We start from the raw sequence: 26798 nt of genomic DNA on the forward strand, positions 1-26798 counted from the left end.
CAGAGAGGTTTGACTGTATAATACCAACACATCTGCTAGAAATTAGCATAAATCTTCATTATAACAAAAAAATTGTTCGGCTATGCAGATAGGAAAAAAGGAAGGGGGGGGGGGGGGGGGGGGGGGGGGGGGGGGGGGGGGGGGGGGGGGGGGGGGGGGGGGGGGGGGTGGGGGGGGGGGAGATTTCTCATTTTGACTTCAAGTATTAACATGGCAAAAATTGTAGACACCAACTCCCTTACTTCTTATCTCGATGTTTCCTTCAGGGCATTTTCCCTGACTTTTACCTGGCCCATGTACCGTATTTTCCCCTGTATTATCAGTCTATCTGGCAAGACAACTTATGCAAAGGAGTAGATAAAGTTAGGATAAGGTTTATAATGGGGATTAAATGAAACCAGTGTGTTATATGTGTGTGTGGTGTGTTATATTAACAAAACATTTTCTACAGCTCAATTTCTACAAGCAGTTGTACCGAAGCAGACCATAAATGGTGTTACTTAAAACTCGGTCCAGAATGCCATTGTTTATTGTTTATTATTCAAAGGATATTTTTGAAATTTTAACATGATTCCTCACTTGCAATTGTTGTTCTCACGTACATTTTCTTCAGCTATTCACTAAATGTAACATCATGGGTTTAAAAAGTCACACTTAATGCATATCTGTTGAAACAATTATTGACAGAACAACAAATACAAGGGAGTTGTCATGTTACGATTCCAGAAATAGCTCTTAAGTAAAAGTAATGAAGAGTAAATGAAAAAAAAAAAAACATGATATGCTTAACAAAGCCTTATGTCACGTTATGTCAGGCGTGCAAGTTTAAGTAATGTTTGATGGTTGCATTGCATGTGGACCTGACAGGGTTATTAGACATACCATTACTATGGCACCTGTACCATTATTCAGCCTTGTATACCATGTACCATGATGAAGTGTAATGGTATACCATGCACAAGGGTAAGGTTAAATCTCCTATTTTGTTAGGGGGAAAAAAAAACAGTATTTCTTAAGGGCGAGTTTGCCCCCGGTAGTAAAGTTATTTATGATTGCATAGAAAAATTGGTACATATTCATAGTATCTAATAAATCGTTACCAGGTAGGCGTGCGCGAATGCTCATTTTTTTTTTATGTGAAGCGAATATTAAATCTAATGCTTAAGATATTCACGAATTGTAAGTGATTAAGCAACTGTGGCCCTATGTATAACATAATTCAATAAAAATTATATAATAACCGTGCATAATAATAATAATAATAATAATAATAATAATAATACTGAGTAGTCATAAACGCAAACAGAGTACAACCTTTATATATATATATTTTTTTAAGTAACCATACTTTATTCGAGCAAAACATAGACAAAACCTATATATATATATACATATAAATATACACATATATATGTGTGTGTGTGTGTGTGTATTTTTTCATGAGCGAATCTTAGGTTTCCGATGGTTTTGAAGTTTTGAAATAAACTCGAATCTTCACATCACCTCTTGCGTTCACAAACCAAAGCTTCAAATAAAGAGTGAACAGTGAATATCGGATGTTAAAAAGAGAGAGCTGGAACCGAGTGGCCTAGCGGAGGCCTAGCCCCGGAGCAGGAGCCCCGCAGGACGGACCGCCTGCCTGCCCGCAGGGCTGCGACCATCGTGCTGCGCGAGGGCAGCTGCCACTTCCTGCGCGTCGACAAGGACAGCTTCAACAGGATCCTGCGCGACGTGGAGGCCAACACGGTGCGGCTCAAGGAGCACGGCCGGGACGTGCTGGTGCTGGAGAAGATCTCGTCCAGCCACGCGCACACGTACTCCCACTTCAAGTGAGTTCCTTGCCGGCCCTCTCCCGGGCGCTTTGCCCCCACCCAGCCGCGAACGACTGCACTGTGTCGACGTCACACCGCTACTGTCCTCGCGAGCAGTCGGTAGAGGGGCCATGAAGTTAATCTAAAAAAAGAAAAAAAATTTGAAGATTTTCATAATTTGATGATGCAGTTTTGCTTCTGAGGGCAAAAAAAAAATTATGGATTATTTCAGGAAAAAAAAAAAATACTACTCAATTTTTTTATAGCATTCCCTTGAAATCAAATCCCAGGCATTTTCCTGCATTCTATATATTCTTCCATTGATATTCAATGACTTTTCCATCGACATGGCTATTTAAAGTATAATACTGAGAGCAGGGGCGTAGCTGGGGAGGGGGTTTAGGGTTTCAAACACCCCCCCCCCCCCCCCTTAGCAACCAAATCTTTAATTAATTTCTTATTCGTCACTCAAACAAATTTCATATTAAAATTAATAAAAAAATTTACCATTACAATATTTAAATTTAAGAACCGAAAACTAGCTAAAATAGCACTATTTCACACCTTAAAAATCCAAATTTTCCTGGGGGAGGACCCCCGGATCCCCCCCCCCTGCTTTAGATGGGGGGGGGCATGCTACTTAACACCCCCCCCCCCCCATACACAAATCCTGGCTACGTCACCGGCCGTACCGCACGCGTCGCCCCCTCCGCTTGTCGCAGGTACACCGTGATGGCCGGGACGCCCCAGAAGATGCTGGAGCACCTGCTGGAGACGAGGCTGGACGGGCGGGGCGGAGGCGGGGTGGGCGGCACCTACCTGGCCAGCGACCTCTTCCTCGAGGACTTCCTCCTCACGCACATCGTGTTCATGCCGACGCACCAGCTGGTCTCCGAGCTCGCCAGGCAATATCCTTTCCCGAGGCGGCCCTTGCTCCCGAGCCGCGGCTGCTGACGTGGTCGAGCTCACGTTATTACCGAGTAGAGAACGTGCTCAACAGTTCCACGACCCTTTGGACAAGGGCGTCGCCAGGGTGGGGTAGGGGGGGCAGTCGCCCCCCCCCTCCTAGAGCCCTAGAGATTCGATGTAGCCAAATGCAAAAAAAAATACATACTTTTCCCACAACTTGCCCCCCCACCCTCCAGGTCATCGGCTGGCCAGCGACGCCCTTGACTTTGGACACTCACATTTCCTCTTGCGTTCTGTCACTGCTCAAAATTTTGGGGTTGTGCGGATGACCAGAGGGGTTTCGGGCGACATGGAAGGAATACTTCTCAGTTTAATGGGGGAATTCGAAGTTGTAACATAGCATGACTCTTGCCCTCCTGCTAATATGTAATAACACTTTAGCTGAGAAGGCGTTATGTTGCGTATGTTTTCCTTAAGGGTTCCGTAATTATGTTTCATTTATTATGCATATTTGCTTATGCTAAAATATCTTTATTAATAATTATTCATTTAGGTTGGAGTTTAAATAAAGGTTATTTTTTTATTTAAATTATTTTATTGTTATTTGTTTGGTCAGAACTTTTATATTTAGCAAAAAAAGTTAATCCTAATTTTGATGAAAAGACAAACCTCAGAAAATAATCTTCAAAGTCATCGCATATTATCAACATTAAATTTTCAAACGGATCTGGAAATTATTATTCATGGTTGCCTTGCAGGGCCAACCTGGAATGTAACAATGTATTGGAAATAATACCCTCCTTGAAAACTGATTCAATGCATTTCTAACATATTGAAATGTGATTATAAGAACTATGGTTTCATCAGATTTAATGAAGATCTAATTTTTAAAAAAAATACACATGATAAGTACAGTAAAAAATTTAAAATAATTCTTGTACATTTTTACAAAAAATAAATTGAACTGACTTGAAATGCAAGGTGCAGACTTAAGACTGTTATTTTTTCCTTGTTATTATTATTTTTTTAAATTTAAATGGGGTTACAGGGGAAGAAGAAAGGAGCGTTGTTCGCCCACATCACCTCATTCATAGATAGGAACAACACTGCTTCTTCATCCGCATCACCACACTCCTCATCCATCTGAAATGGCCTAGAAGATGATACATGAAGTTCTGATTCATTCCTTTGTTCATAGCAATCTGCCATGCTTATGCCATCGTTGCATATATCTGACAACACCAAGAAATGATGTAGCAGTGAGAATGCATATTGAGCCAGGAGTCTAGGTATTGGAATTTGATGGCCAATTTATTTGTCTCCTCATCCTTATGGTTGTCAAAAGCGGGGAGGGGGAATATGAGTTATGATTTGGGGGGTGGAGGGTTGTCTAGTTGAGTTTCGAGATTTTTTTAATGTTGGGGTTCACCCTGATAGAACAAAAATTACAAGTATATTGTTAATATATTTCATAAGAAACCTTATAAATTATATGATACATGCAGATCATGTTTGCAATTATAATCACGGTAACATTTAGAACATTAAAAATATTTTGACGTGACGTCTAATAAATCGATGAACGCTGGCTGCACGCACGAAAAAGTGTCCCGTTACGCTCATTGTACGCTTGCGCCGCATCTATCTCTATTCCACTCGATTGGAACAACCATCGATTTGACTTTTTCGAGGCACATTAAACTTGAAACACTCCCATTCGTTTCCTACTTTTCCTATCATTGTCCTATCCTTAACAGAATAACACAGATTGGAAGAAGTTAAATAGCAAACATGTATAAAAGTTATAGTTAAAATAATCTCTTCGTTAAAGTAATAAACATATTTGAATTAATGAGTGCAAATAAAATTAAATTTATCAATTAAATTTTAGATTTCATTTTACTCCTTCTTTGTATCCATACAAAATAGTGATAATTAAATAAAAATGATTCAATTTTATTCATAAAAGTATGCAATAATTTCATCAATGTTTTGTTACGATGTTGTCACGTTAAACTATTGTTCGTAAATCGACTTTACAGACAACCAATTTTTTTAAATGTGGGATTTGATTTCATTAGATAATAGGGAGGGAGCCCGACAAAACTACTTACTTGTCCCTGGGTCCTTGGTTTCTCTAGATGGTCTTGGTTAGCCCACGCTGCGATATATACCAATAACAAATAAAAATGGGAGGACTACAATAAAGTCAACCCTCGATTTTAGAGATACTCATGGTTCTGTATGTCTGAGTTATCTATTCAAACTAGTATAGTTCGAGACTGGCTTTAGTAATCTACCATCAGTATAAATAGGCTGACAATATATATTGCAACATCAACTGGCTCAAAGGAATGAGAGGTAAATAAATCATTCACATACGTGACCTATTGGTATGTCACATCAGCTGAAGCAAGATTTAAAATTCTACAATGCCACATTATTCCATAATGGTACAGTAAAAGATCTTTGATTTTCTGGAACACAGGCATATCTGATTTGAATTTTGCTGGATTATTGAACATTAATGTAGTTTTACCGGAACACCGAAGAAAAAGAAAAATGCAGTACAGTGATATTTAATACAAGTTGTAATGAGCTGCTTCAAACATAATAAACATTAAGTTAACTAAAACCTTGGGCATTGCAGTAATGCTACCCGACAGTCAGAAACAACAAATGTCGAAATTTACTCAAAAATATTTAATGGAAGCAGATAGATTAGTGCTGGGTTACAGTATGTGCCGAACCGCAAAATACCAAACTAAAGATGCCGACTGTAACTTGAAGATGATCAGAATCCAAGGAAAGCATTCCATAATGAATAATTTGAAGAATTTAATAAAAAAGTTCGTATTTTGATCTTTTTAAAAATGTGCAAGTAAGGGATGAAACATGCGTGCTGACATTTAGTACTGCAATTACCACGAGAGGCATAAAATTTCACAAGGTAATTTGAGATGAATAATTTTTCTCCTATAATGATATTACTAATCAAGTACAATATGTCAAGTATATAATATTAGATTTGAAAGCCTTTGTTAGTAAAGATAGGCATATTAAGACCCATCCACAAAACAGTTTTTTATTTTGGCAGGATTTTTTTTATATGGAACTGTAATTGTCTACCTTAAATGTAAATAATGATAGCCAACATTATTTTTTATTGGTATAGGACATCGGCCAGAACAAAAAAATTTTATAAAGCTTTTTCTTTGTATTTTCCCAAAAAATTTTTGTACCCTAAATTTAACTTCAGAAAATAGACCATAAGATAATGTTCCAATTTCACAATCAATATTTGAAACTGGAATTTTACTTTTTTAAAAGATTATCACTATTAACACCCAAAGTCTTCAGTTACTTGTGCTTTCATGATTGTATTTCCAATTAATAAAATAAACAAGCTGTGTTAAGAGAAGTGGCAGGAGGTTTGCTGGGTCCCAGTGTTTTTGCAGTGGACAGTTTTTTATTTCCTTGACGGTCGCCATCACCTACCGCATCGACTCGCCCAGCCAAGACTGCGAGTTCCTGCTGGCCTGCAAGAGGAGAGTGGTGCAGTTCATCCACTGCTGGGTGCTCACCATACGGCAGCCGGTGTTTGAGGACCCCAACGCCCTGGCGTTCATCGAGGTGCGGGCTCGGGCCGGCGGTGGATCCAGGGACAGTGCCCCTTTCCCCATTCTCCCTTCCGTCTGAAACATTTGTCGTCTGGATTCATGTGTGTCACGATGTAGGAAACACAACTACTACGAGTCAAACGTTCCAGGTGATACTCCCGCAGTAATCCCGCTGGGGAAACACACCCTAACTAGGGACAGGGGCATAGCCGGGGGGGGAGGGGGGGGTTTAGGGGTTCAACCCCCCCCCCCCCCTCTTAGCACTTTAAGTAATTTCTTATTCATCACTCAAACAAATTTAATATTAAAATTAATAAAAAAATTTACCATTACAATATTTAAATTTAAGTACCAAAAACTGCTAAAATAGCACTATTTTACACCTTAAAATCCAAATTTTCCCGGGGGAGGACCCCCGTGCCCCCCCCCCCCCCCTGCTTAAATACGGGGGGGGGGGGGGGGGAGAGGTCATGCTTCTTAACACCCCCCATACACAAATCCTGGCTACGCCACTGCTTCCACCTGAAACATTCGTCGTCTGGATTCATGTGTGTCACGACGTAGAAAACACAACTACCACGAGTCAAACGTTATATGCAAACTTATTCTTCCAGGTGATACTCCCGCAGTAATAATCCCGCTGGGGAAACACACACAATAACTAGCGACAAGATTATGTACTAACTACACTAACTCAAAAACTGGCCCTCGCCCTGTTTGATTTTGACACTCCTGGTGTAGATGTTTTCTCAAGTTTGAAGAATCTGTTTTCATTAGCCAGAAATATTTTTCAGCAATGTTTCTATAACGTAAAACCAAACAATCTTGAGTTTTCAGAGGATTAACCTTGCTAAATTGTACAGCTTTTTTAACACTTCAGCCAGTAAACAGTGTTAATCAACGAGGTTTAAAAGTGTGGAGTCACAAGCTGTGAACTATTGAGCCACTTTTAGACTGACAGTGAATCAATCTTCTACCAGTCATTTTTTGATTCAATCCAAACTATCCTTATGCACTGGCTGAAGATGAGAGTTGCAATCATAAAAAAAAACAGAGGATAAATATTTTTTTTAAGAAGATATGCAGCAAATAAAAAATATATATATTTCCATTAGTTTGTGTCTTACCTATACAACATCTGAATTCAACAGTTGTGATGACATATTTTACAGAGTGGCTACAAATGACTAATGAATGTTAATCCAGTTCTATAACTGTATCAGGATTGTCATTTATCACCATTGTCATTTATTTTGGCTCCTTTTCTGACTTTTGTGACCAGTCCTTCAGTATAGTTACCTTTTATTGACTTTCATGCCCAGTCCTTCAATTTTGTTACTTTTTCCTGACTTTTATGACAAGTCCTTCAGTTTCATTACTTTTCCTGACTTTCATGATCACTCCTTAAGTTTTTTTACTTTTTCCTGACTGTCATGAACAGTTCTTGAGTTTCCTTACTTTTTCATCATTTTTATGACTTTCATAACCAGTTTTTAAATTTTGTTGCTTATCCTAGTGCTTGTGACCAGTCTATCAGTTTAGTGAGTTTTGTGAATGGTCCTTTCAGGTTCGTTATGGTTTTGAGTTTTATCGTAACTTTCGTGAATAGTCCTTCAGTTTTGTTACCGTTTAGTGATTTTGCGACTTGCGTGACCTAGGTATAAGCACCCTGTCGCAAGGCGGTGGTAGCCTCGTGTGCAGTACTTGTATGTAGTGCGTAGTCTGTGGGACCTTTGAATATATATATACATACTGTATAGAAGTCGCCAGCCCAGGTTAAAAATTCTAATACGGTTTTGAGGTAGTTGGTTAATTCACCGCCGCAATCGCCACCATCTCTAGGGCATCGACTTGTTGTGGTCCCTAGCGGACAAGTGTCGAACTCTTCAAACACCCCTTCCCCCTCACGTTGAACGACCTTGAGCTGCAGTGAATGATGGATGAGGGGTGCGGGGAATGACAGCGGGCGACAGTGCTGCGCTCTAACGAGCAAATAACAACCTAAGATGATACAGGGCGTTACGGCAGCGCCCTGCAGCGGTGAAGTTCCCAAGCTGCTCATCATACGCTCCTGAAAGACGTAGAGTAAATCCTATCCACTCGCGACTTCTATACAGTATATATATTCAGAGGTGGGACTGACCGCCCGCGTGGGACCGCTCTCCCCCCCGGGCAGGAGCTGGCGGGCGAGGTGGAGTCGGACTGCATTCGCTGGAGCTCGCTGGAGGAGGAGGCCAGCCTCATGCACCACGTCACGTCGCAGCTGCGCCGGTTCCAGGAGGAGCGCGAGCGCCGCTCCGGCCAGAAGTGGAAGCTGCCTCCCTGCGGCCAGCCCGTCTGCCTGTTCGGGGGCTCCGGCCAGGACCGCGCCTGCATCCGCCCCACCGACGACAGTGAGTTGGCCCCCGCGTCCGCGTCGGTATCCCCGGTTCGACCGAACAGCGGCGATTCTCGTAGTGCTCCAGTTCCCACAACCAGGGGCGCAACAACAAAGGGGGGCAAACGGGGGGCAAAGAAAGTGCCGTGTAATCAATTTTCAGATGATAAAACTGCTTAAATAGCAGCACCATTTTTCCACCTTGAAATACAAATTTTCCCGGGGGAGGGACCCCCGGACCCCCCCCCCCCCCCCTCGCTTCAATAGGGGGGGATCGATGATTCTTTGTATAAAGGTATATTGCCCCCCCCCCCCCTTTTTAAATGTAGTTGTTGCGCCCCTGTCCACAACCCTATCAATTCCATTAATACAAACATTAGTTTTTTTATAAAAAATAATCACCATGATTCAAAGGTCAGATGAGTATTGAAGGAGATAATTTTCTGTAATTCATCCAGTGTAATTTACCGTATTTACTCGTGTATAGCGCGCCCTCGTGTATAGTGCGCACCACGATTTTTGCAACAAATTCCAAAGGAAAAAAAATGAAATTTTTTTTTTCCCATAAATAAATTTTACTAACATTTTGTGGTACCTGTTAAGTAATTATGTACTAATGAAACAAATGATTATTTAAATTGATGTGTGGTGATGTGTCAGGAAAATACTAAAAATTAAATACTCTTCCACCTGAAAGCGAAACTTTTTTTGTGGCATACTGCACCATCTGTCTGAAACGACACGAGCAAGCTAAATAAACTCTGCCGTTTAGACGGAAGATAGTGAAGTGCTGTATCGTCACAACTGGTACGAGTACGGGGAGGGAGGCAGGCAGGAACGGGACTATGACCATCAGCAGGGCCGGTGCAAGGGTAAATTGGCGCCCTAGGCGAAAAAACCTTGACGGGCGCGCCATACACGAGCACGTGCGGTAGTTGCCCGGCAGGGGAGGACCGGAACTGGCGCGTGCCCGCAGTCATATTCCGGGTGTACTGCGCGGACCACACGTACTGCACCCTGCGGCTGCCCGTGAGCGCGACGGCCGAGGCCGTCAAGCTGTCGGCGGCCGACAAGCTGAAGCTGCGGCACCCGGACCTGGTGCTGGTGGAGGTGCGGTCCAACGGGGACCGGGTCGCCTTCCGGGACGACGACCTCGGCATCCCCACCTCGCTCAGCCTCAACGGGCGCATCTTCGTGTCCCCGCGGGACCACCTCGACGCCCTGGTCAGTCCCCGCGACGACGCCTGCCTTCCCTCCGGGGTGGCCGCGTTCCGGAGGGTCACTGAATCTCCCCAGTCGCACGTTGTCTCTAGAGGCCCCCGATGCCTTGAGGCGGATCCAGATGGAGGGGAGGTGACCCATGGGCGTCGCAACCGGTGGGGCGGAGGGCAGGGGGGACACGTCCACCGCCAATAATAAAAGTCTTACATTTCGTCCCCTCCAATAATACATTTAGTTTCGTAGTTTCGTACTTTCTCCTGATGTTTAAATTAATGATTTTGTGTGGATATAGCACCAGCAGATCATTGGCGTAGCTGTGTTCATAAAGTTGAGGGGGACAAATAATGATTTTGATGTCATGTAAACCCATTCCCCTCTTACTAAGACGAGGGGTTTGGGGGTCCTCCACAGGAAAATTTTGATTTCAAAAGTGCAAAATAGCGCTTTTAAAGCAGTTTTTGTATCTAACCATTGGATACATCGATGTTAAAATTATTATTGTTTCCTTAAGATAAAATTTGATGAGTGAAGAAATTACAAATAAAGTTGGGCAGAATAATATTATAAAATAAAAATATCACGGTCTAGAAAGTTGGGGAAGACAGTCCCCTCCACCCAAAAAATTCAGGGGGACACGTCCCCCCTGTCCCCCCTGGTTCCTACACCCCTGCAGCAGATATGTGAACTGTGTTTTTACAAATTTGTTCTCTGAAAATATTTTTTATAAAAAATAAATTATAAATTGCAACCAACTATAATCAGAATATTTAGGAAAGAAAAATGCCTCTAAACCACATTTTTGCACCTTCAAACCCCAAATTTTCCCGGGGGAGGACCCTCGGACCCCCCGCTTTTTATTTCCCCAGGGGATGGATATTCTTCAAACAACTAAATCGATTGAAGTCCCCCCCAAAAAAATATATCCTTGCGACGCCCATGAGTGGCCCCAATGCCTTGAGGCGGATCCAGATGGAGGGGAGGTGACACAAAGGGTCACGTGCCCCCCACTCTCCTCCTGATGGGTCTATTTGCAATGGTTAAAAAAGGTTCATGAAATAAATTTTCAGTAATTTTATGTTATGATGGATGTATGACTATTAATCACTTAGTCTGGATCTAATATGTAGACTGAGTAGTTATAAGTATCTACATTATTAAGTTTTGTTACCCCAGTTTTATTAAGGAGTGGGTTATTCAGACTTCCGGTGCCCCTCCCAGAAGTCGCCCCCGCCGATATTGAAAAAAACATTAAGATCATTCATTCATTCATTCATTCACTCGTGACGTCCCCTCGTCTCCTGATGAAATTAGTGTAGTCTATGTATCCCTGTCTTCCTCTTGAACTAGAGATTTGCAACAGTCAGTAAAAACAAAGATTTGATTTTTGTTTGAGGGGAAAATGTTATGCTCCAGTCTGTGAAAGCATTTTTTTTTTTTTTTTTTAAATGTTTATCAGTACATAATCATACAATTATACTTTACATATAACTATAAAAAGTGCTATGCAAGGTTCTATTTGAATTTTCAAGAAACAAAGAAAGTTTAAATAAATATCCTGGCTATGGGGATGATGTAAGATGGAGTTTCTTAATTTTTTTCAGAAAATTTCAAAACAGGTAAACTATTATTTTTTTTAAGTATATTTTTTATTTTGGGCAGAGCAAGTCGAAAATTTTATTTTAGATACATGTTGGATACCCAGGGGTTTGATCCAACGGGTCCTGTTCTTGGTCAAGTCGGGATTTTTTTTTTTTCCTGGACAAAATTTCCTTCCCTGATTTAGGATAGAGTTTTGTTTCGTCCCCTCACCACCAGCAGATAGCAATTGTAACCATCTCAGGATCACTTTGCCCATGTAATACCTCAGCTGTCTTCCTTAGGGGATGACTGGGGATATCGACCTGCCGGCAGGCCAATCAAACCAATAATCGCCACAATGTCACATTAAAATACCATCAAAGTTTTGTTAGAAGTTAAAAAAAAAAAAAAGACAGTAAAATACTTATTTTCGGTCTAAAGATGAGATACAACAAAATACAAAAAATAAAACCAAAATGTTTTTAATGTATGAATTCTAATCATGTGGCATGTGGCTCGAAATTCCCACGTTTATCCATTACTTGCGTGCTATCAGTCTTTATTACTGAGTTTTTTAATTATAGAAAAATTAAAGACTTTTTAAGAATATTAAGAAGGCGTAGGAACCCTCTAAACACAAGGAGAAAAAACTAATTGAAAATTTGATATCAGCTAATATTGACTTGCTCTCCGTGTGTTTATTTACTCTTTTTTTTTTGTCCATTCTTGAGGTTGACATGGCCGCGGCCTAACTATCCTTATGCTAAGCGGGGGTTCGCGTTCATACATGTACTGAGATTGATTTGTGGGTGCCACCGTGCAAGGGGCACGGACCCGGGAGAGACTCTTTTTCAGGGCCGTGACGTCGCCCATGTGAGGCATGATTTAAACCCCCCTGAAGCCAATCCTAGTACTCGCCACTGGTCCGCTCTCAGCGTCGGGCACGCTCTTCACCTATGCAGTGGGCTCTTACGGCGTCCCACACGCCGTCACACTCATGATATTGAAATAAACAAATACAAATAAAATCGTATGCCCTGGTTTATTAGTTGCTACTTCGCCTACAGCTTTGATTATATCACACAACGCCTGCGGCACGAATCGGTTCACGTGGTGCAACCTGACCACGTGGTCACACTCCACAATTCGGTAATTAGCATAAAAAGGACCATAGTGGTCACTCATACAATTATTTAAACAGTCCCTCCCGACCGAGAGAAGCCCCGAGGAATTACGAACGAAAGATTTAAGATGATTAAGATTTAACGGAATTACTTAGCAGTGCTGGCAAGCGATGAGGTCCCCGGGGTGCTGATGCGTCTGTTCTCGGTCGGTGCTGGCGAAGGACTGGTGTGAGCTCAGGGCTCCGCTAGCCTAACATGGCGTCTTCGCGCCGAACCAATTACCGTTATACCTATTTACGATTACGTGCCACAGGAAGCTACAGGTAAAACATGAAACACTCTTAATAATTATATTACACCTAATGCACGATAAAAACTATTAACTAAAATAACAACAATTTATTATTAACGATAACCAGTCCGGCTTCGGCGGACTTCAGTTCCCCTCGTGCATGTTCGGTACGTCTTTTCGTTGTTTATGCCTTAATATTAATTACTTAAAGTACATAAAACACACCCGGCCGATCTGCCGTCACACGCCACTTGGGGAAAAATAAGCAAAAAGAGAATTACAATGTTTATCTCTAGTTAAAGGGGTGTGGTCCACTGCTGCTATAGCGCCCTCTTGAAATCTGTGGTGTGCTATTCAAACACAACCACCCGACTATGTACTCAAGACGGAGCGGCTGCCAGTACGGCTTCTGGGGCGTAGGCCCGGTTGGCGTCAAGGTTTTTCCATGAATTTCATTGTAGACCAGCAATCATGTATGTTCTGCTTTAAATGACTCTCTCCCATTACAAGAATCTTTCAAAGAACAGAGAAGCTATAATTTAATATTTTTAATGGGGTAAAAGGGGGTAAGATGAGAAGGATAAGGTGATGTACTCATAATATTTTTAATTATATATTTTTATTTAATCTAATCTGTCCTGTAATTATTTTTACTATAACAAAACTTTTAAAATTAAATATTTATCCATGATCTGTTCAATTTCTCACTTCATTGTGACGTATGTCCACATCAGTATTAGAGATAGGCAAAATGTTACGACGTTTATGCTCGGTCATTAAGCTGGTGGGTCAGCATCGGAACCTGGGTCCTGCGGATTGTGATCTTAACATTTTAATGTTGCACCACCACGCACAGTCCGTGGACGGTGTTGAATTTCTGAACATGGTAGAGGAGCATACAGCGAGAAGAAAGATGAACCTACTTCTTGGCTTCTCTGTAGAGGCCACGTGTTTGTCAATGATGAAGTGCCCGAAGTTTCGGTAAGCCTTGTCACAGCCATTATTAATTAACTACACAAAATATAGTTTAAAAAAAAATCAAACAGAAAGATTTTTTAAACTATTATAACAAATATTTTAATTGGTTTTTGTCATAAAAATTTTAAATATATTTGTATTATTGTCATAATTTTTGGGTAAGCTGTAGAAAAAATTTAAAAAGTTACATTATGAACTTTTTTCACATTTATGTGTTTGTCCATGTGTTGTGTTGTAACATATGTTGTCACTAATGTATATTTTAAATTTTATTTTTATTTTTGTCTAGTTGTGTGTTAATTTTTTTATTTTTATGTCACTCTGGTAATGGCCTTCAGTTGTTGGATGGCACACGAAACCAGACCAAATAAACAAAAAAATTGTCAAGGGCCAGTTGTTAATCGCCCTCAACAACGGCTGCGACAAGTCACGTACCGAGACGGCGGGAACGTCATAATTCACAAGGACGTGGCTTGAAGCCAAGAAGTAGTTGGCGATGCTGGCCGCGAAAGCCCGTGGTCCGGAAGGAAAAGGCAGGACTGGCCAGACGTGGTGCCAGGGCTGAACGGCGGGGATCGGGACTGTCCCCACAGACGTGCCTCGGGACTGTTCCCACAGACGTGCCTCGGGACTGTTCCCACAGACGTGCCTCGGGACTGTTCCCACAGACGTGCCTCGGGACTGTTCCCACAGACGTGCCTCGGGACTGTTCCCACAGACGTGCCTCGGGACTGTTCCCACAGACGTGCCTCGGGACTGTTCCCACAGACGTGCCTCGGGACTGTTCCCACAGACGTGCCTCGGGACTGTTCCCACAGACGTGCCTCGGGACTGTTCCCACAGACGTGCCTCGGGACTGTTCCCACAGACGTGCCTCGGGACTGTCCCCACAGACGTGTCTCGGGACTGTTCCCACAGACGTGCCTCGGGACTGTTCCCACAGACGTGCCTCGGGACTGTTCCCACAGACGTGCCTCGGGACTGTCCCCACAGACGTGCCTCGGGACTGTTCCCACAGACGTGCCTCGGGACTGTTCCCACAGACGTGCCTCGGGACTGTTCCCACAGACGTGCCTCGGGACTGTCCCCACAGACGTGCCTCGGGACTGTTCCCACAGACGTGCCTCGGGACTGTTCCCACAGACGTGCCTCGGGACTGTTCCCACAGACGTGCCTCGGGACTGTTCCCACAGACGTGCCTCGGGACTGTTCCCACAGACGTGCCTCGGGACTGTCCCCACAGACGTGCCTCGGGACTGTCCCCACAGACGTGCCTCGGGACTGTTCCCACAGACGTGTCTCGGGACTGTTCCCACAGACGTGCCTCGGGACTGTTCCCACAGACGTGACTCGGGACTGTTCCCACAGACGTGTCTCGGGACTGTTCCCACAGACGTGCCTCGGGACTGTTCCCACAGACGTGCCTCGGGACTGTTCCCACAGACGTGCCTCGGGACTGTTCCCACAGACGTGCCTCGGGACTGTTCCCACAGACGTGCCTCGGGACTGTTCCCACAGACGTGCCTCGGGACTGTTCCCACAGACGTGCCTCGGGACTGTTCCCACAGACGTGCCTCGGGACTGTTCCCACAGACGTGCCTCGGGACTGTTCCCACAGACGTGCCTCGGGACTGTTCCCACAGACGTGCCTCGGGACTGTTCCCACAGACGTGCCTCGGGACTGTTCCCACAGACGTGCCTCGGGACTGTTCCCACAGACGTGCCTCGGGACTGTTCCCACAGACGTGCCTCGGGACTGTTCCCACAGACGTGCCTCGGGACTGTTCCCACAGACGTGCCTCGGGACTGTTCCCACAGACGTGCCTCGGGACTGTTCCCACAGACGTGCCTCGGGACTGTTCCCACAGACGTGCCTCGGGACTGTTCCCACAGACGTGCCTCGGGACTGTTCCCACAGACGTGCCTCGGGACTGTCCCCACAGACGTGCCTCGGGACTGTCCCCACAGACGTGCCTCGGGACTGTTCCCACAGACGTGCCTCGGGACTGTTCCCACAGACGTGTCTCGGGACTGTTCCCACAGACGTGCCTCGGGACTGTTCCCACAGACGTGCCTCGGGACTGTTCCCACAGACGTGCCTCGGGACTGTTCCCACAGACGTGCCTCGGGACTGTTCCCACAGACGTGCCTCGGGACTGTTCCCACAGACGTGCCTCGGGACTGTCCCCACAGACGTGCCTCGGGACTGTCCCCACAGACGTGCCTCGGGACTGTTCCCACAGACGTGCCTCGGGACTGTTCCCACAGACGTGCCTCGGGACTGTTCCCACAGACGTGCCTCGGGACTGTTCCCACAGACGTGCCTCGGGACTGTTCCCACAGACGTGCCTCGGGACTGTTCCCACAGACGTGCCTCGGGACTGTTCCCACAGACGTGCCTCGGGACTGTTCCCACAGACGTGCCTCGGGACTGTTCCCACAGACGTGCCTCGGGACTGTTCCCACAGACGTGCCTCGGGACTGTTCCCACAGACGTGCCTCGGGACTGTTCCCACAGACGTGCCTCGGGACTGTTCCCACAGACGTGCCTCGGGACTGTTCCCACAGACGTGCCTCGGGACTGTCCCCACAGACGTGCCTCGGGACTGTCCCCACAGACGTGCCTCGGGACTGTTCCCACAGACGTGCCTCGGGACTGTTCCCACAGACGTGCCTCGGGACTGTTCCCACAGACGTGCCTCGGGACTGTTCCCACAGACGTGCCTCGGGACTGTTCCCACAGACGTGCCTCGGGACTGTTCCCACAGACGTGCCTCGGGACTGTTCCCACAGACGTGCCTCGGGACTGTTCCCACAGACGTGCCTCGGGACTGTTCCCACAGACGTGCCTCGGGACTGTTCCCACAGACGTGCCTCGGGACTGTTCCCACAGACGTGCCTCGGGACTGTTCCCACAGACGTGCCTCGGGACTGTTCCCACAGACGTGCCTCGGGACTGTTCCCACAGACGTGCCTCGGGACTGTTCCCACAGACGTGCCTCGGGACTGTTCCCACAGACGTGCCTCGGGACTGTTCCCACAGACGTGCCTCGGGACTGTTCCCACAGACGTGCCTCGGGACTGTTCCCACAGACGTGCCTCGCGGACCAGGAGGGCCCGACGGAAGGGATGGACGCCGACCTGGAGCTGTTCAGCACCAAGGAGCTCGCCTACCACATGACGCTGTTCGACTGGGACTTGTTCTGGTGTGTGCACGAGGTAAACAGCGTGTGTGTGTGTGTGGGGGGGGGGGGGGGGGGGGTGACCGTTTCGACATTCGCGACGTTCTCGCGGTGTGGTGAAGCAGTGATGGGTCAGATCGCAAAGAGAACTTCGAATAAACCCCTCGAATCCGAATCTAGGTCTCAAAGGTCCAAAATAAAATAATGTAAAAGAAATGAAAAACATATTGAAACATTTAACCCTTTAAATGGTGGTTTCAGAAACTTAAGTTTTTAGAATCAATACATATTTTAATATTATTTATAGCATTACATGTTAAAAGTGCAATACCTTGGGGAATGGTATGGAACAAGATTATGAAGAAAAATATTGAGAGAGTGTACTTCAGAGATTAACTTTTTAGTTTACTTTATTTCCTGTAATATTTTTATTTTAAATATTTTCCCTCACACATTGAATCCTTCGAAAAGTAAGTATTGATTGATTGGCCCATCCATCTCTACTTAAACACAGTCCCTCGTACAAGTCAGCCCAAACTCTTGAATCGGTGGTTCAAACTTCTGGCTAGTCAGCCTTAATGGGTTCGATTCGTTCGTAGAGACTTAGTATTATGCCTAGGGTGCCACCACATGTATTACGGGCATGTGGACCCTGCTACTCTCTCCTCAGGGCTGTGACATAGCCCGTGTGCGGCGAGCCCATTTCCCCCAATGTAAACAAAATGCACGGAATTACGTACCCTCTCAGTGGAGGTCACGTTAATGTGGAGACAACAAAATAAGTTAGGCTCTCGAAGGCGGCCCACACGCCTCAGTCTGTGTGTTGTCTCTCCACGTGGTCACCCGCACCAAAAGAAACGAAGATGTTCATTAAATACTTTTATTGACGTTGTTCATCTGAACATTTTATACGTTATAACTATTGATAAGAGCCCGTGGCATGAATCGGTATAAGGGTGGTCCGGACACATGTACTGGACTGCGTTAGAGTTCGTATAGCATGACCAGAATCCTTCTAGCGAATTAAATAAAACTTAAGTGAAACAGCCTACTGCCCCAGGTAAGTCTTGAAGTTAAAATAAAGTGATTTATATGAATTAAGTAGGCAGCTGGACGTGGATCAGTGATAGACGACGGGTGCGTGAAGCTCCTTACCTCGGGCAGTCGCAGCAACAGACTGGCTCCTCCCAGCACGCCCTCGAGGCAGGCCCACAACTCACATCCGGCCAACGGCCGTTACATATATTTAAATAAAGTGTGCCACCGAGAAAAAAAGGAATGAACACTCATAAACCCATAATTAAATTAGCCTACTGGCTGCAAACAATGACATTACATAACTAAATGGTTTAAACTAATTTAATATTTACATATAGTCTGCCTCGGGAATGTTCGTCCTCGCTCGGCATCGTTCCGGCCACGGAATATTATTTATGTTAACACCTTACAGAAAAGCCTGTCTTGAAGCGATTACTCCTGTCTGCTAGAACATAAAACACTGTAGGGAAGATAAGCAAGTTACAATTAATCAGGCTAGCATCTATAAGGGAGCGAAGCACTGACGTCACACCGGTGGGCGTGGGCCGACACACGCACACATACGTACACTTTTCCGGGCGGTTTGAAACGCCGGGGTCACAGGGGGTGGTGGTGGAAGGAAGGGCCCTGCAGCGGGTGAGGAGGGAGGTGGTGGCCGTTCGGGCTCAGAAGGGCGTAGCCCGGGATGATGCCAAGTTATGAAAAAAAAAAAAAATCCAAACTGAAATAGAGGGTTATTTGTAGAGTAGAGAGTTATTTGTAGGTATTTGTATGTATGTATTTGTGTGTGTGTATGTATGTATTTGTGTGTATGTATGTATGTATATATATTATCAGTTTACAAACATTTAGAATGTAAATATTATTGTTTTAAGTAAGATGCATTAAAAATGCTAATTTCATACAAATACAGTAGAACCCTGTTATAATGTTCCTGCATATAATGTTTTCCTGCTTATAGTGTCATATTTTTAAAGTCCCATTATTTCTCCCATAAGGACAATGTATTTATTTCCTGCATATAACGTTCATAAATAGTGTAATTTCCTGCTTATAATGTTTGCTTTCTAACATTCAATAAATGGGGAAAAAATGTTTTAAAACCAAATTATTCCAACACTTACGATAAAAAGTTTCCTTTATGTATGTTTATGTTTACAATCACTGCCATACAATACATGAAGTTTGTTAAAATACAATTTTATGCAATATACTGAAGGTACACAATGTTCATAGTTGTGTGTCAGTTGGCACCATTAGTCAACTCTTCTCTTCCTTGCCATTCCAGTGGGTATTCAGATGCACGTACATAGTCCTACGATATTTAAGTTGCCAACCATTGAGCGAGGGCATAACTAAAAGTGTTTTCTATTGCTTACAAATATTTTTTTTTTTTTCATTCATACGTAGGAATCCCAAAATTAAACATTTTCAGGTGGTGAAAGAGTAGACGTTCTCACTCTTAATGTTGTCATCATGAATCGTGAGACAATTTTACAAAAAATGTGGCAGTGTATCTTTAAAGACAAACAAAATTTAACCAGGGAACAAGACGAAGTTGAAAAATTGTTGGCTTGTTTCAGAAAATTCATGTATCAAGTATACTATCTTTGGTTTTAACATTAAAGTTGTTTACATAGCTTGGTGAGTCCATTGGTACAAAGCTGGAACATTGTTAAGTGCTAAATTGAGATTTCCTGCTTATAACGTTTTCCTGCTTATAATGTTTTTTTCGTGTGCTCCCTTGAAAAACATTATAACAGGGTTCTACTGTAGTTACTAATTTATAAAGTAATATGTGCTAATTTTTTCCAGCCCGTAAAGATAGATAATGTTTTAATTAATATTTGAAGTGTTCTCACGCAATTTAATTTTCATCTCGAAGAAAATTTTTGTGTCTGAAAATGCCTGTAATGTAACTTGAACGCTTTGTGACACTGTCACCCACGTGACAATTTTAGAAAGATGTTTGTTACGTTACTTGAACTAGTCATTGAAAATTTTAAAAAAAATTATTTAGCAACCACTGATTATGGTTGCTATTCATTTTGTTGGTTTCAGAAATAACTGCAGAAACAGAAACTTATTTATGTACATGATAATCTCATAGTTTCAATGAATCATACAAGAACCCAAGTTGCTAGGCATATGATGGTTCAAATCTTCAATTAAAAGTGAATTGCAGTGTATATAAGTACATGTAGTGTTCCCATACACTTACTTCAGCTGATTTCTCTGAGTTTTTCCTGACTTATCAGTCTATCTGGCAACATAACAGATATCCACATTATTATAATAAAAAGAAATTTCAACATACATAACATGCACAATTAATTGACTATAAAATGTTTTCCTGCAAAATAATAAGTTTGAACTGTTGCCATTTCCATTAACACTATGTACAAAACTCAACTATGTCAGTCTGATAAAGAAAACAAATATATATATTTTTGATCAAACTTTGAAAAGACACATTGGCACAATCAGGGAATAGACTTCATATAAATTTGATTGTATTTCATGTTAATACTTAGTGGTTTGTAATCATGTCCCTTGCATGTAATTAATCTTAGTGATACAGATTAATAAGGCCACACGTATTTATGATCAAAATACTAACGGTTTTTAGACATTAGAAGACAATACTATGAAAAATTACTGATACTGTCTAGTAACTAAGATATGGTGCATTACTTTGTGTTTTACATGTAATGAAGCAACATTTTCAATTCCATTGATTTTCTCTGTCGACGGAACCCTGACACGCGTAGTTGCTGCACCTGTCAAGTGTTTTCGAGCTGTGTGTTTTGGTAGTGACGAACCGCAGCTGGGTGTTGACAGTACGAGCTGATCTACCACACGTTCGGCCGCTACCATTTCGGCCAGACGACCGCCAACCTTGACGTCTTCCTCCGCCGCTTCAACGAGCTGCAGTTCTGGGTCGTCACCGAGATATGCCTCACCCAGAGCCTGAGCAAGCGGGTGCAGATCTTGCGCAAGATGATCAAGCTGGCCGCTTAGTGAGTGCAGCGCGCGCTCCGACAAACAGCGGAGGGCGATGTGGATTAAAACAGATACCATTCCAACTACCCGTTCGTTTCTCGGACAGATTTGATAATAAATACAAAACCGATTCAGTACTTTGTTGTAAATAATCACAGCAAAAGTCTCCAGAAATGTTGTTACTTTTAAGTAATAAGTCAGGACTTTAATAGAATTATTTATTATAAGGATTTTTGGTAGACGACAAAAAAAATAATTTTACCGCATAAAATTTTTGCAAAGCACAAATGCCTTAGAGTAATCAACAAATTATGCAGTGCATTTTTATTGAAATAATAACAGTTCTGAAAATCAAAATCCTACTTTAAAAATGAGGAACAAAGTGACAAACTATGATTTTATTACAACAGAACTATGATTAGCTTTCATTTTCCAGTGCAATTTAACGAAACTATTGAATTTATTTTATCAATGTTAAACACTGTGTATATTAATTAATTCTTTATCTCTTACAACATTTAATCAATAGCTATACAAAACTTATTTATAATCGTAACTAAAAAAATTCCTGCAAACCAAAATGCATTTAAAGTTCTTAATTTTCGTACCAATATATCTATACTGTAATAGTGTAGATATGCATATGAAGGTACTAGCAACTAGAACAAAAATATTTGTTGCTAAAGTACTCATGGGAAACTATTTAAACTACATGACTAAGATTGCTTTTCAGAATTTGAAATTCTCAAAGATTATTGTGAATTTTGATAGTTATAATATTATATGCTAGTACTCATTCCTAAACAACTGTAAATTGTCATTTACTGAGTTATTCTGTACAAAGAATGAAGCAACCCTAAACTCTAACTGAACCAGATAATGCTTGAACCTTGTGACACAAATTTCAGCTGCAAGGAGTTCCAGAACCTGAATGCTTTCTTCGCCATCGTCATGGGACTCAGCAACATGGCGATCAGCCGTCTCTCCCTGACTTGGGAGAAGCTGCCTTCAAAGTTCCGGAAGCTCTTCACGGAGTTCGAAGCCCTGATCGACCCCAGCAGGAACCACCGAGCGTACCGGCTCAACGTCGGTAAACTTCAGCCCCCAGTCGTACCGTTCATGCCTCTTTTGCTGAAAGGTGAGAGCGAGTCAGTGGTTTACATCTTTAGGAGAAATTTGACAATAACAGTAAAAATAACCCAAAATTGTTATAAAAAAAAATTAATTCTGTGCTTGGATACAATGTGCTTTAGACCTGAAAACTTACACTTCCATAATAATAAATTATATACTAAATAATTCACCTGAACGATAAAACTAAACTGTAAATTATGCATTGGAGGTTCACAACTTTAACAAAAAAAATGGCGATGAAAAAACTGCAAATTGTTTTACACCTGTCTGACTACTTTCTTTGTTAGTCTCCACCATCAAGTGTCCCAATCCTGAACGTTGCACTTTTAGTCATCGCCTCTGAATACCCTAACACTTCTATAGTACTTACGCTTCAAAATCTCTAGAAGAAATTATAAAAATTATTATACAGTAAGTCCTTGATGAGAAGTTTCTCAAGATACTTAGAAATTTAGACTTATTTAGAGAAGAAAAAAATTGTATGGATTAATAGGCCTAGTACTCAATTTTTTTTTTAAACATATTATGCAGGAAATTTTTTAAGTTGTATTTTGTGTGCATGACGCCTTTTCAGACACGTTGTGTTCCTGTACTGTTCCAGATATGACTTTCACTCACGAGGGTAACAAGACCTGTCTGGATGGTCTGGTCAATTTTGAAAAAATGCACATGCTGGCACAGACGATGCGCACCATCCGCTACTGTCGGAGCAGGCACCTGGGTAAGCACACGTCCTGCCGCGTGCCACCGCAACAGGACTACTGAATCCACTTGTATAGTTAGACTGCTTACAAAAATGTTTGCAGCATGGTTGCAGCTACAGGGCTAAGGGTTGGTCTCACACGCCACACTATTTTATTGTCTTATCATTTATCATCAACTAAGGGATATTTTATGTTGACAGCTCTCTGGCATTTGATGTTTGGTCACAAGTGTTCTCAAAAGGTATTCACTAAACACAATTTTCAAAACCATAGAAGGTGATTAAAAATGCTTTTGTTACTTTTTACCACAGAAATGGACGAAAGCTGTAATAATAAAATTACAGGTAAAGACCTAAGATGATATTATTATTATTATTATTATTATTATTATTATTATTATTATTATTATTATTAACATTAATAATAAAGAAGAAGCAGAAACTGAAATAACCTGCATGATGTGTGAAACTGAACTTTAAACAAAGAAACCTTAAGGGCAAAATTAAAAAAAAAAAACTTTCTGTTGTCTTAATAATTGTGCTTACAAACTAATTACTTTTAAAGCATTTGCACAGAAAAAAATTACAACCTTATTTAAATAAATGGTATTTATGTATTTAAATTAAAAATAAATAAATGTGTGCATGGAGTCCACATGTGATAAAGTGAAACTTCTTGCTTATTATACAGTAAACTCCCTATTATCCGCGGGCGGATTATCCGTGCAAGCTACAAAAAAATACAGCACATATGTAAATCTGTATTTTATTACAAGTAAGCAAATTTGAACTCTACTGACGATGTATTGTGTGCAGTATACAGTAAAACGCCACAGGCCTTCTCGGAACTCACGCAGTATGCTGGCATGCGTTGCTATTTTTGTCTGTCGCGCTTTGTTTCTAGTCGTATGGTTGAGCACTTTTATGTTCACATTACTGAAATGTATTGTATGTTAATTCTTCAGTAAAATACTAAAATTGTATCATTTAAAACTTTTTACTGTTAATTGTAACTTTTACTGTACATAAATTTTTAGATTTTTAAGTTGAAATTAATGTTTCCATTTTTGTTTCCCATTTTCGGCTCTTTTGCGAATTATTCGCGAATTTCACTATCTGCGGTGGCCCAGCCACTTAATTACGCGGATAATCGCGAGTGTACTGTATGTATTATTATTAGGTATAGGAAACATATTTCTCTTTGGTTGAGGTATAATGGTAATTACTACACTTTATTGAAATCAGTTTATTTATTTTATTCACGCTTAACATTTTCATCAGTTTAAATTATGGTTCGCTTATTCTATGCAATTGTGTGTGATTTGAAAAGTATTTTGCTTTGTCTATGATTATGATTTTATCTTTGGTCATAAACTTAAAATTATTTTAATTCATTTTCTCTGCATTTGTAAAGAATAGGAGTTTTTTATTACTTAATTTCTGGACAAACAGTTCATGTTTTGTCAAAATTTAGAGAATCGCGTTGTTATTAACAAGACAGAAAAAAGGTTCTTTTAGAATGTTCGTCAGGAAGCACGTTTTTAAGTTCGACTCTCGAAATATCTACTACAAGAAATATGACAATATTAAATAATTCAAGCTGGATTGCTGAAAATTGGAGAAGATTTATAGATATTTGCAAGGAGTTAAGTGGATTTATATAAAATTATTTACGAAGAATTACCAGATATTATCAACGGACCTGAACCATTAGCTGCGGATATCGAAGTGTAGAAAAGAACATACCAGGAATATATAATTTTGAGGATAATCTCAAATTGACCTGATAAAGAATAATCGACAAATTCAATGAAGATTTGATGCCCGAGTCTACTTCTGTACTTCTGTCCTGATCAACCACGACTGACTGAAGGAAGGTGGAAGAACATTTCAACTCGACGATGGAGTATCCAGAGAAGGACGATCCGTGAGCCAGTCCGACGACCAGCCCCAGGAGACCGTTCGAGAGGAGTGCCCAGAGGACTGCTTCTACCAGTACCTAGAGTGATGGAGGTCGCTGTCCGTTGATCGCACTGTGCAGTGGTCACAGAGGATTGCCTATTTTCCTTGGTGTGGTTTGCTGAAACTGAGGTTGGTTTGTCCCAGTCCCGTCCCGTCGCTGTATAAACTTTCGTCGTTACGTTCAAGAGTTCTATCCACGTTAATAAACAATTATTCATTCAAAGAGACTTAAAGAATTGAAAGTTCAAACAAAAATTGTAACTCCTATTCTGCATACATATTAACTTGGCTAATTTAATTTTTCGTATATTATACCGGGATCCCAGTATTACATAGTTTTAGACGTAGTACATGATTGGAATTCATTTTGGAGTTAGTAACTATTGAGTAAGATGGTTATTCTGGTGTAGTATGTTTTCACTGAAACCCAAAGGTTTGCTCACCGACTGATTACTAAACGGCACACACTCATATATAATTTATTTTAGTTTATTGTAACTTGCAACATTAACTAAACTTAAAAGTAGAGATAATTTTTAATTTATTTTAATCTGAAGTAATTGATTTACATCTTTGCATAAATATTAATTTTAGCAACTTATTACGACTTTTCACTTGGATTGATGAGGAACTAAAACCCCTGAAAGAATTCCAATTATCTGAGATTAGCAAATAATTTTAATTATACTATAGTGTGACTTATTAATTCTGTGAATCAAATATGTTGTAATATTGTTATGTCAACGATACAGAAACACTTAGATAATACACTACCATTTGTTACAGATACCACATACTTTTATTTACCACAGATAAAATAGTTACACTAAGAAATATTTTCAGTTTGGATTATAGTAAGGTTAATTTACACTATTCAATTCATTCATTCTGGCGGGACACCACAGATGTTAGGAAATATACAATAAATAATTAATAATTTCCGTTTGATATATTAGTGGGTTCCGTCCAGAGGTCTCAGATTAAAAAAAAAATACGCAAGTATGTGAGTCCTAAATTATGCTACCATGCAAGTATGCAAGTGTACGAGAATGCAAGTGTGCAAGTACTCTGGTGTACCAGTACTCAAGTGTGCAAGTATGCTGCACAATTTATACCTTTCCCCTGCCGATTCCTCTACCGGTTCCCCCACCACGTACCTAACTATTCCCCTAATGCGATCTGAATTTTCGTAATGCTCGAAAATTGTAGCCCCCTCAGAAAAGAAGTTTCACTTCAAAAATCTTATCAACACTCTTTAGGAGACGAATGAAGATTATAATCTACGTGTTGATATTCACCTGAGGCAAGGTATACAGTTTACATAGATGAGATAGTGGTGAACGATGGAGCGGAACGCAGCACGGAAGGAAGAGTTCGCAGTTCCAGTCGACCTAAGGAACGCAGGAGGTGAAATGAGGCAAGGGTGGAGCAGAGGAAGAATGCATCGATGAAGCAGATGGAAGTACCCTGAGAAAACCCACTTGCTCCAAAGAGACACTCTCCACATTTTACATCTCCGGTGAAATCAGAGCCAATAATGTATTTGTTAATAATCAAATCCCCGATCATCTCGAAGAGAAGCAAGAGTTAACATACTAGGGTTCAACATACTGACGACATGTGGGTCCTTGGAGACAGGTGACAGATGATGAGATTAATAATTGAGCATTGACAAAGCAAACGTGTGTGGTAAATGGGAGTAATTTGAGGACACCCACCGGCAGGGGCACAAATCCGTCGGTTTTGCAAAGAGGTGGGGAGGGAGGGGCAACCAGAGAGTTTTGCGTGTCAGGTTGACCTACACAAGTCATCTCTGGCTAGTAATGTATGCTAGTATTGTATACTTCCATATTTGGGCCAATATGC

General features: G+C 41.8%; 1 protein-coding gene and 1 long non-coding RNA gene across 2 annotated transcripts in view; one reads left to right on the forward strand and one right to left on the reverse strand.

Moving 5' to 3' along the window:
• The window catches only part of LOC134539698 (rap guanine nucleotide exchange factor 4), a 281454-nt gene that overhangs the window by 250877 nt on the left and 3779 nt on the right, over positions 1-26798 (forward strand). The window contains exons 11-19 of the mRNA XM_063381914.1: positions 1650-1829; positions 2534-2719; positions 6215-6353; positions 8517-8733; positions 9694-9941; positions 17004-17129; positions 20972-21150; positions 22042-22271; positions 22869-22988. Coding sequence (XP_063237984.1) covers positions 1650-1829; positions 2534-2719; positions 6215-6353; positions 8517-8733; positions 9694-9941; positions 17004-17129; positions 20972-21150; positions 22042-22271; positions 22869-22988 — 1625 coding nt within the window. The remainder of the gene's footprint in view (positions 1-1649; positions 1830-2533; positions 2720-6214; positions 6354-8516; positions 8734-9693; positions 9942-17003; positions 17130-20971; positions 21151-22041; positions 22272-22868; positions 22989-26798) is intronic.
• Positions 1960-26798, reverse strand: part of LOC134539699 (uncharacterized) — a 37954-nt gene continuing 13115 nt past the window's right edge. Inside the window, exons 2-3 of the long non-coding RNA XR_010076344.1 lie at positions 18463-22264; positions 1960-6415 (exon numbers count right to left, since the gene is read on the reverse strand). This is a non-coding gene — a long non-coding RNA (uncharacterized LOC134539699). The remainder of the gene's footprint in view (positions 6416-18462; positions 22265-26798) is intronic.

The sequence above is a fragment of the Bacillus rossius genome, chromosome 15, assembly GCF_032445375.1.
Source record: "Bacillus rossius redtenbacheri isolate Brsri chromosome 15, Brsri_v3, whole genome shotgun sequence".
NCBI lineage: Eukaryota > Metazoa > Arthropoda > Insecta > Phasmatodea > Bacillidae > Bacillus > Bacillus rossius.